At 47.8% G+C, this 9,793-nt stretch overlaps 1 protein-coding gene across 2 annotated transcripts; it reads right to left on the bottom strand.

Moving 5' to 3' along the window:
• Positions 1 to 448: 448 nt before the first annotated feature.
• On the bottom strand, positions 449 to 8,706 carry CHST4 (carbohydrate sulfotransferase 4). 2 transcript variants are annotated; one of them, XM_064459925.1, is made up of 2 exons: positions 8,645 to 8,706; positions 449 to 3,081 (listed from the first exon to the last, which is right to left on the bottom strand). In XM_064459925.1, exon 2 carries the CDS (start codon positions 3,066 to 3,068, stop codon positions 1,929 to 1,931), a length of 1,140 nt encoding a protein of 379 aa, XP_064315995.1. In that variant the 5' UTR covers positions 3,069 to 3,081; positions 8,645 to 8,706; the 3' UTR covers positions 449 to 1,928. The 2 variants fall into 2 exon arrangements, with proteins under 2 accessions (XP_064315995.1, XP_064315993.1); XM_064459923.1 differs by having other exon boundaries at positions 8,454 to 8,698.
• Between the last annotated feature and the right edge of the window lie 1,087 nt (positions 8,707 to 9,793).

The following is a 9,793-nucleotide window of genomic DNA, read 5'->3' as shown; positions in this document are numbered from 1 at the left end:
AGATTGGTATTCAGTTAGGGTGAATCCTTCTCTGTCATCCTTCAAACACACACAATAGGTAGAGGCTGGACATTGTTTCTTGCCTGTACAACTTCAGACATGAACACAGTCACTGTATCCCCTAATTTTAAAATTCAGCAGTATATATTTCTCTTTTTAAGAAAATATTGCAACTTTTTAATAACATGCAAATGAGGTCTAGTCCTCCAGGTAGACATTGTCACTCTTCTACAGCAGGCACCAAATGCCCTTCTGGCAAGTTTAATATGAGCACCCCTCACCAGAGCTACCCTGGCATGAGAAGGGCAGCTGACCGACAAAGTGAACAGGGCCTTGGGGCAAGGAGCTGCAGCTAGGGCAGACAGGGAAGAAGAGCATCGGGGGGAGGAGGAGCAATGAACCGGGGATGGGGGGGGGGGGGGGGGCGGGTTGTTGGTGGAGAGGGAAGAGGAACACAGCTTCCCATGGCCCTGAATGCCCTGATCCTGCCTGCAGGCTCCTCAGATGACCTCTAATGCCCAGCCTTGCCTTAATCACCTTCTCTCCAGGATGCACATCCTCAGAATCAAGCCTCATCCCTTGTTGATGCTTGTGATCCTGCCTTAGGCCAGCTGCCTTGCTGTCTGCAGGGTAGTGGAAATATTGCAGCTCTGGAGCAATATCTGAATGCACTGTTAAATAGATGCATGTTAAAGGGACTGCAATTTACGCACAAAAGAGGATGTTTGGGGGGAGGTTTGTGTAGGCATTTCACTCCCCAAGTCTGGTAACAAGCTTTTCTCCTTGTCTTATAGAACACTGTTAAAAACAGGTAAAAGTAATTCTGTTGTTCAGGTTTGAGCTCCATATTCCCATTGGAGGCAGGAGAACGGTGTCGCCAATGGAGATGGTGAAGAATGGCAGAGTCTATTAAATATAATTTTGTTGTGCTCTAAGACAGGAAATACTCTCACCAAATAATTCAATAGGATAACTTCCTGTTCTCCTCTTGGCTTCTTCTGTCCACTGCCATAAACCTATCTTCCCAGTTCCAGTATTTATAGCAATAGAACCCGTGTCTTTACCTTGTCCTTAGAGTCTCAACCTTAGCATGAATCCTTCTCAGTCACATATGTGGACTGTGAGAACTCCCAGGGGAACAACTATTCTTGGTTTGAAAGCTAGAAGACAGAATTATTTCAGCTCAAAAATAAATGGATTCACATAGTCCCAGAAATGGATCACAATACGCAAACCCTGGAGTTTTTATTTTCAACTATAGCTGGTTTATTCCCTTTTCCCATTTTATACTAAGTGGACACACATATCTACCCAACATTGCCACCAAGGCTGGATGCCCAGTCACAGGAATGGAGCAAAACAGAAACCAGTCTTGAAAACTCAACCATTCTGAAAAAAGGATTCTTCTAGAAACCAATGTCTGGTCATCCTGTGTCACTCTGGCCTTACATATGCTGGGTGGCAGCATGACAAATAATGCTCTCTTTATTCAGATTCCATTTATATCCCCTGTTCCTTTGCAGTGCAATTGCTCCATGCGGTTTCAATAGTATGTAGCTGCAGTCTGTGAGGGGTTTGCGCTCTGCCATCGGTCCCACCCTTTTGGCATTGTTTGCTCCAACCTACATGTACTTCCTCTTTCGCATAAACCATGGACTTAATTTGGAAAACAGGCTTGCATTACTTCAGCCTGCATTGTGGCTGAGCCTCCAGGGGCCTTAGAGAGCGACCCTGTGCTGCTGAGAAAGCTCTCATGAGTGCAGTCGGGGTTCCTGTGTTACTTGTCCTTGCATAGCATGTCCATGCACGCACTTTCACACACACGTGTGTGCACCTCTGTCCTCTTTTGCAGTTCTCCACTCTTCAGCTCCACTCTGCAGCCTTCAGAGAGTAGGTACAGAGAACCACTTTTCTGCCTTCAGAATTTGTTACTCAGAGGAGTCCTGGGGAAACAAAAGATCCAGGGACCTATTTTTTTGCTCTTCTTCAGACTGAACAAGCCGGTAGCCCAGCAAGTCCATTGCATCCTTGCACACATTTTGCACTTTTTCTATCTTCTGGAAGGGAAGGGTGTTCCTCCAGGCTTCGGATACTCTCCGCGCATCTCTGGACCCAATATCAAAGGCCTGTGCTCCTTGCCCCTTCCCATGGGTGATGTTGTGCACCCAATTCTGAAGTTCTGGTGTGAAATGGAGGTCTGCAAACCTGTACATCTGAGCAGCCCTTGCTAGCGGGTCTCTGACAATGTCTTCATAGCGAACCAGAAGGTAGCGGTCTTTCAGGAAGCTGGGAATGGCCTGCCTGCCTGCCTTGTAAATCTCAACATGGCTTTTGCAGATTACTTGCATTGTGTTGTAGGGCCCCATTTCTCCCTCTGTCCTCTGGGACCCCACAACAATGTTACTGTCACGTTTCAGGTCTGCCATTGTTTTCTCTCGGGATGTGAACACAGCCCGAGGATCACGTACCAAGTGAATGATTCTGAGGTTCAAGGACGGATCAGTGAGAAGGGGGTAGAGAACTTTCAGGTCAAAGAACCGAACCTCCTTGACGACAACGTGGCTGTAGGTTTTACAAGCTTCCTCCACCTTGCTGAACGGGTACTTGCCACAGATCGTTCTGCAATTGCCTGCCGTGATTATGTCACTGCGACTGAATGAGTCACAGGCAGGGGGGGAGCACAAGGCTCGGCTTGTTTCCCACTTAAATAAATCAGACTTTTTCTTCTGGCTAGACATGTAAGCATCAAACACAGACATGTCACACAGAAAGACTGATCTGACTAGGTCCCGCACTGCCATGTGCAAGACTTTGGCACTGTTCTGGTACATTGTAACCCACACATGCCATGCAGGCTCCATCAGGTAGAAGACGCTGGGGTGCTGGCTGAAGATTTGTCCAGTGAAGGAGGATCCCGATCGCCAGGAGGACAGAATGAGGATGTGGACTGGAGAAGGTTTTTCTTCCAAGGGGGCATTGCCGCTACAGGGTAGGAAGTGGAAGTGGATCAGAAGGAAGGACAGAATTGCCAGAACCAGGAGCACCTGTACCATTCTAGACTTCTTCATGGTTGCAAGGGACCTGCAGGGACAGAGGAAGTTCAGTATCACAGATCATGAAGAAGGCAGGATATGGTGCATCAGTCTCCTGCCAATCCCTCTGCAGCCTCGTGGTTTTGGAAAGCTGCCACACTACCAGTGATAGTGTGACAACCACAGCACAAGGTGACTTTGGAAAGGACATAAATACTGCAGGGCTGAAGTATTTTCTGTAAGATAAACACTGTTTGTCAGTAAGCCATTCTAATGCAATCTTAGAAGATCCCTGAAAAGCTTGTCTGCACTTTTATCAAAGTTTAAGAGTTAGTTCGGTGTACTAAAATAAGTCGGTACACACAATCCCTGCAGACATGATCCTGACAATTTTTATGGAGGAAAGATGGAACAGTTTTTGTAGATAATTCAACAGTTGCACATTGTTATTTTACACCCCTGCTCTGACCACCATTTACAATTACTTTTATGCCAGGATGCTGTAAAAATACATTGTAGGTTTCCATTTCTTCTGCTTATATTCTTTTTGGAATTTCAGGAAACATTTATTGTCATCACAGGCAAAACCTCACATACCAAATTGTTGTGGTTTAACCCCAGCTGGCAACTAGGCACCATGCAGCTGGTTGCTCACTCCCTCCCCAGTGGGCTGGGGAGAGAATCCGAAAAGTGAGAGAACTCATGGGTTGAGTTAAAGACAGTTTAATAGGTAAAGCAGAAGCCATGCATGCAAGCAAAGCAAAACAAGGAATCCATTCACTACTTCCCATTGGCAGGCAGGTGTTCAGCTATCTCCAGGAAAGCAGGGCTCTATCATGCATAACAGTGATTTGAGAAGACAAATGACATGAACTCCAGATGTCACCGCCTTCCTTCTTCTTCCCCCAGCTTCATATGCTGAGCACGATGTCATATGGTGTGGGACATCCCTTTGGTCAGTTGGGGTCAGCTGTCTCAGCCGTGTCCCCTCCCAACTCATAGATTTATAGAATTATTAAGGTTGGAAAAGACCTCTAGGAGCATCAAGTCCAACCGCCAACCAACACCCCCAGGCCTCCTAAACCATGCCCTGAAGTGCCACATCTACGTATTTTTTGAACACCCCCAGGGATGGTGACTCCCCCACCTCCCTGGGCAGCCTGTTCCAATGTCTGACCACTCTTTCAGTAAAGAAATTTTTCCTAATATCCAATCTAAGCCTCCCCTGACACAGCTTGAGGCCATTTCCTCTTGTCCTATCACTAGTAACTTGGGAGAATAGACCAACACACACCTTGCAACAACCTTCTTTCAGGCAGTTGCAGAGAGCAATAGTTTCCCCTCAGCCCCCTCTTCTCCAGGCTAAACCCCCCCAGCCCCCTCAGCCGCCCCCCAGCACACTTGTGCTCCAGACCCTGCCCCAGCCCCGCTGCCCTTCTCTGGACACGCTCCAGCCCCTCCAGGCCCTTCTTGTCCCGAGGGGCCCAAACCTGAGCCCAGCACTCGAGGTGGGGCCTCCCCAGTGCCGAGCACAGGGGCCCCATCCCTGCCCGGCTCCTGCTGGCCACACCAGTGCTGACACAAGCCCGGGGGCTGGTGGCCTCCTTGGCCACCCGGGCACTGCTGGCTCATGCCCAGCCGGCTGTCAGCCAGCACCCCCAGGGCCTTCTCCGCCGGGCACTTTCCAGCCCCTCTGCCCCGGGCCTGGGGCGCTGCCTGGGGTTGGTGTGACCCAAGGGCAGGAGCCGGTACTTGGCCTTGTTAAATCTCGTACAATTGACCTCGGCCCATCGATCCAGCCTGTTCAGGTCCCTCTGCAACACTCCCGCCCAACTTGGTGCCACCTGCAAACTTACTGAGGGCGCACTCGAAGCCCTCATCCAGAACATTGAGTCCCTAGTTGGTGGTGGGGCACTCTGAGAACCAGAAAAGACCCTAACTCTGTGTAAGCACTGCTCAGCACTAACAAAAACTTCCCTGTATTATCAACACTATTTTCAGCAAAAATCCAAAACATAGCCCCATACTAGCTAATATGAAGAAAATTAACTCTATCCCAGCCAAAACCAGCACACAAAGGAAGTCATTTGGCACTCTAATAAACCCAAGAACAGCAATATCTCCTCCACAGTCAGATAGGCGATTTTGCTAGAAAGGTCCATGAGGGTTTATGTCATCCATCTTTGTGTAGGCCAGTTCACCTACAACCAACTCCTTTCCTAGCCTAACTCCTTTTTAAATATTGTTTCCTGCTACCCTTCTCTCCAATCCCACTCATCCTATAGGTCTTTTATGACAAGAGGTACAACACAATAAGTTAGTCCAACTCAAAGGTCTGCCCAAAGCTGGCTCTTTATTTCTCACATTAAACATCTATTCTGCCTGTTGAGGATAACTTCATTATTGGAAGATGTCCATTGTGCTGCCTGGGGACAATTCATAGCCTGAGTAAATGCAGGCACAGGAATCTGCAGGAAGTACACGGTCAGGGATGGGATCTGAGGCAGAAAGGATTAATGTAATTTTAAAATGTACATTAAAGCATGCTCTGCCAACTGTTCCTCTCTTGTGCACTCTCGTCCCCTCCCCCATCCACACCTGACTGTGCCTTGAATACAGGTGGGTGCATGCAGCAGTGGCCACTCCTGGGGACAGGCTCCTTCAGTAGCACAGAAGTCCACACAGTGTGGTGTGCTGCCCTGTCATCACGTGCCAGGCTGGCAGTTTAGCTGTGCTGCAGTGGCAACAGACCTTTCTGGCCAGTGCAAATGCTTTAAATTTCCCAAGGTGAAATAAAATTAAAAAACCTTACTGGTTCTCAGTCATGGTCAGGCCTTCCAGGTGCTTCCACAGCCAGGCAGGATAGAGAGCAGGGTCTTTAGGGCTGCAGGGCAAGCTGGAAGCCCTCCTGGACAGAGCAGCCCAGGTCCTTACAGATTTGTACACTGCTTTTGTGCAGCCCACGATTGCACTGAATTCAGGCAGCCATACCAACGCAGAGCAGCTGCCTCCCTACTAAAGCAGTAGAGGTATAAAGCATGCCCCAGCTGGCCATAATGCAGATGTTGCTTCCCCATGTGCTTACCATGGCACCTTCTTGGTCCATGGTAATGTGTGAATGTTCCCAGTCAAAATTTCCCTAACCTGCTCCTTATGCCTTGCCTCAATTTCCCTCTGCAGCAAAGCTTTCAGACTAATTTGCATGGAGGTGCCTCCTCTCATGATTTCAGTTGCTGGAGCACTAACATTTAGATTTCCAGGTACAGTCATTGCTGTTGAACAACTAGGAACTGTACTCATAATTCCATCCACCATATATGCATAAATTGGTTTGTTTAATCTATCTGCTGTGTATTCATTTCGAGCTTAGGGTGTATAAGGCAGCAATTACAATTTCCCAGAGCCAGGACAATAGCCAGCCCATTGGGTAAACCTGGTTGTTGCCAATAAGTGCTACCACAATATGAGTTTTATTTCAGTAATGTCAGGCAAGGATGGGGCTGGGTGTTCAGTGAGGGACCACATGCTTCTGGTCTCCTGGACAAGAAGCCCACTGATTTTTTTGGTTATACAAATGGACTGTAGTGTTCAGGTCTGACAAGAAGCTGATTGAAGTCAACATGCGGACCAATCCTAGGAAGCACTGCAAACAAAGACTGTTGTAAAAAGAAGTCATATATCAGCTTCCTCCTTGCAAATGAATACAGCAGTGTTTACCAAAAGTCCTGGCTTCCAAATGAACTTTGATGATATCGCTACCATTTGGCACCATTAATATCATTAGTCTAACTCCCGACAGAGTTCTTGGATTATAGCCAGAAGCTCTTAATTGAGAAAACCTCTGTTGAGCAGACGTGAACACTGGCATTAATACAACCAGGCAGATTTAAAACTGCAGAAATCATTATTTCTCTGGAACCTGTGTGTGAATACTCTACAAGAATGGATTCAGTTTTTGGGGGGAAGCAAGGGTGTGCTTTTATATCTAGAATCAAGCCAGGGCGGAACAGCTGGATATTTTAGATATTTCAGAGACTATGCAGACCAGCCCTGTGACTGGTCTTCGTGTTTGCCTGAGAAATGGCCTCATGTGGGGCCACAGCCTCAACAGCTTCTTCACACTTATACAAGAAGCAGTGATGATTGCTGCCCTGACCAGTCTATCCCACAGGGAGGGGAGAAGGACTGAAATTAGTTGTGTGTGCCTGGTGAAGTAGAATAGAGGAGCAGTAAAGAGCGGTAGAGGTTCTAGCAGACATTTCCTATATGAAAGAAATACTAATTACATAACCTTATTTTTCACCACTCTATCTCTCAATCATGGCAGCTGGGATGTTTCTAAACTAATGTTTCCCCTACAGCAAACATTGAGAGCCACAAGTGAGTCAGTTAGCTTCATATTGCAAAAGTGAAATATGAAGCCCCTGCAAAGCTGCAGAGTAAAGATCAGCCCAGAATGATTGAGGCAATTTCTGCTACAGAACAAAAAAAGGCACACAGTTACTGTCCGCTGGCAGGGAGATGAGCCAGGATTTGGCTGAGAGCAGAAAGAACGGGAAGAATCTTAAGGTACTAAGAGTGAAGAACAGAAACTACTGAGAAGTACGACAATCCAGTGTCACCATGTTAAAGCCTCCCACAGCACACACAGGGGAACGCACAGAACTGGGATCTGCCTGCCTGAGCAGCTAGAGTCTCAAAAAAAACCCCAACAAATGAATGGAGTTTTAAGCTTTTCCAGAAACACACAGGGGCCTTAGAGAAAGACTTATCCTGGCAAAGAAAGAGCATTACAGAAAGCAACAAGCAGCCCCAGGGAGACATACCCACCAAACACACTCTGAACATGGGCGGCATGTCCCCAGAATAGGGGGTTGTTGAACCTGTGCATGTCTGAGGTGGGGGTGACAGTGCAGCCCAAAATACCTCATGCTGTGCAGACTGTGGCTGAGTGCTCTGCAAGTCTGGGGGAGCTCTCCAGACCTGCACAGATCCCTTACTGCTGTCGTGGCAGTAGTGTAGCGAAGAGGATCCAGTGCCAGGGAAGCCCCAGACACTGCTTTTTGATGGCACTGATGGTTGTTCATAGTTTTATCAAATCCTTCTTCACTTTGGCCTGATCAGCTTCTGCAGAATTAGAAGTAGCATCTGCCCATTGAGAGAAGAGATGGTGTGACTGTAGTGGGAAATGCCGAGAAGGGGCACTGAGAAGGCAGTCTGGAGAAGCAGGAACTACCCCCTAAACCACACCAACAGCTTCTGTCTGGAGGACGAATCACGTAGCAATTTACTGGCGTCCGTATGTTTACAGCTTTTCACAGAAATTACCTCCCAGTTCAGGCAGCTGATCACGAGCAGTGAATGCGGTTCTGGGCACCAAAGCATCTGCACCAGATACCAATAAATGGTTGAAAATCTCACCTTAACAAGTCTTCTTGAAGCACCACCAGATCTGTCTCAGGCAAAGTTGCCCTCACACACATACACAGCTCTGGTACACACTCCTCCAGGCAGCCAAACATCCACAAGACTGCACAGCTGTGCATTCATCTACTGGCATTCCACCTTCACACCAGGTTCTCATATACACAGGTACTCACTACTACTCATACCTATACTTCTGCCCGCTCCCTCCTGTCCCCTTTCTTTGTGTATGTCGCAGCTCTAAGAATGACTGCTCTACAGTGCCCGCCTACTTTGACTAGCCTTAAACTAGAAAACTCCACCCTGCGTTAAGCAGCAAAGCATGGGAATGGCAGTTTCTTGCAGGAGCACAAATGACCAAATGCTACTAGTAAAGGAGAAGGGCCAGGAAATTCATGAAGAAGACTGAGAGGTGTTTTTATGATAAGTCCCATTGCAAGCCCCAAAAGAGACTGCTTTCCATAAAAGGAGGGACAGGGATGTCTGTGGAGTGTCAGAGCAAAGGGCAAATGGGAACTCTTGTTGCAGGGAGGACCAGCTTGCCCACCAGGAGTGCAGAGATAGTGCATATTTGCCTACCACTGCTCTGCTGCTTGCCATGTTGTCAGCAGATGCACATTCACATGAAGTCTTTTTGACTCTTCTGTCTGTGCCTTGCTTGAGTTAAACATTTGGGGACTGGGAAAGAAAATTGTGTGAAAGGAGAACCTGTGAAAGGAGCAGCTGGAGTTGGCCTGTTAATGATTCACAAGGGTACTGGAGCTGCAATGGGGCTGTGCCAGGTAAGGTAGTGAAGCAGGGCAGCACTGGACTCAAGAGAAATGCATGGTATTCTGCGACCATGCAGAGACAATTGCTTTGGGTCATTCCTATTCCAGGTCTCATTGTTTCTGTCACACTGGAGAGGTGTAGACCTTCTCTTGATGGTGTCCCCTGTCCTCAACGATCTCAGTATGCTGCTCTGAGAGCAAGTGGAGTATAGAAGACAGCAGAAGCAAAAAATCTGGGCAAGGCTGGTCCTTCCAGCAGGAGGGACAACCTGAATAGGGCAGATCATGTTCCCTTTCACTTGCTACATTGCAAACACAGATGGTCAAGCCCTGGTAACCCTGGGCTGGGAAACAGGATGAGGAGCTGGCAGTGGTCCAGGTTGGGCCCTGCAGAGAGAACCATGCAATGTTCTGTGCAACCTGGATTTCAGCTACGTGTTCCTATGCCCTGCACTGACACCATTTGTACGGAGGATTTACCTGTATGTCATTAAGTGTTACAAAGCTGTTTTGTAAAGGTCACACCACTTGAGTGGCTCTTCCTAAAGCCTTATTCCTCCCTGACCA

The sequence above is a fragment of the Phalacrocorax carbo genome, chromosome 8 (assembly GCF_963921805.1).
Source record: "Phalacrocorax carbo chromosome 8, bPhaCar2.1, whole genome shotgun sequence".
NCBI lineage: Eukaryota > Metazoa > Chordata > Aves > Suliformes > Phalacrocoracidae > Phalacrocorax > Phalacrocorax carbo.
The sequence above is the reverse complement of the archived record's forward strand: the minus strand, read 5'-3'. Positions and strand labels throughout refer to the sequence as shown.

What these genes read in the sequence shown, in the direction of transcription:
- CHST4 (XM_064459923.1), bottom strand. Translation starts at nt 8,578, where the DNA reads ATGCACAGCTGTGCAGTCTTGTGGATGTTTGGCTGCCTGGAGGAGTGT. An exon ending in CTTCAAGAAGACTTGTTAAG is followed by an intron (nt 3,082 to 8,453) that starts GTGAGATTTTCA and finishes CTGTCCCTGCAG; the next exon opens with GTCCCTTGCAACCATGAAGA.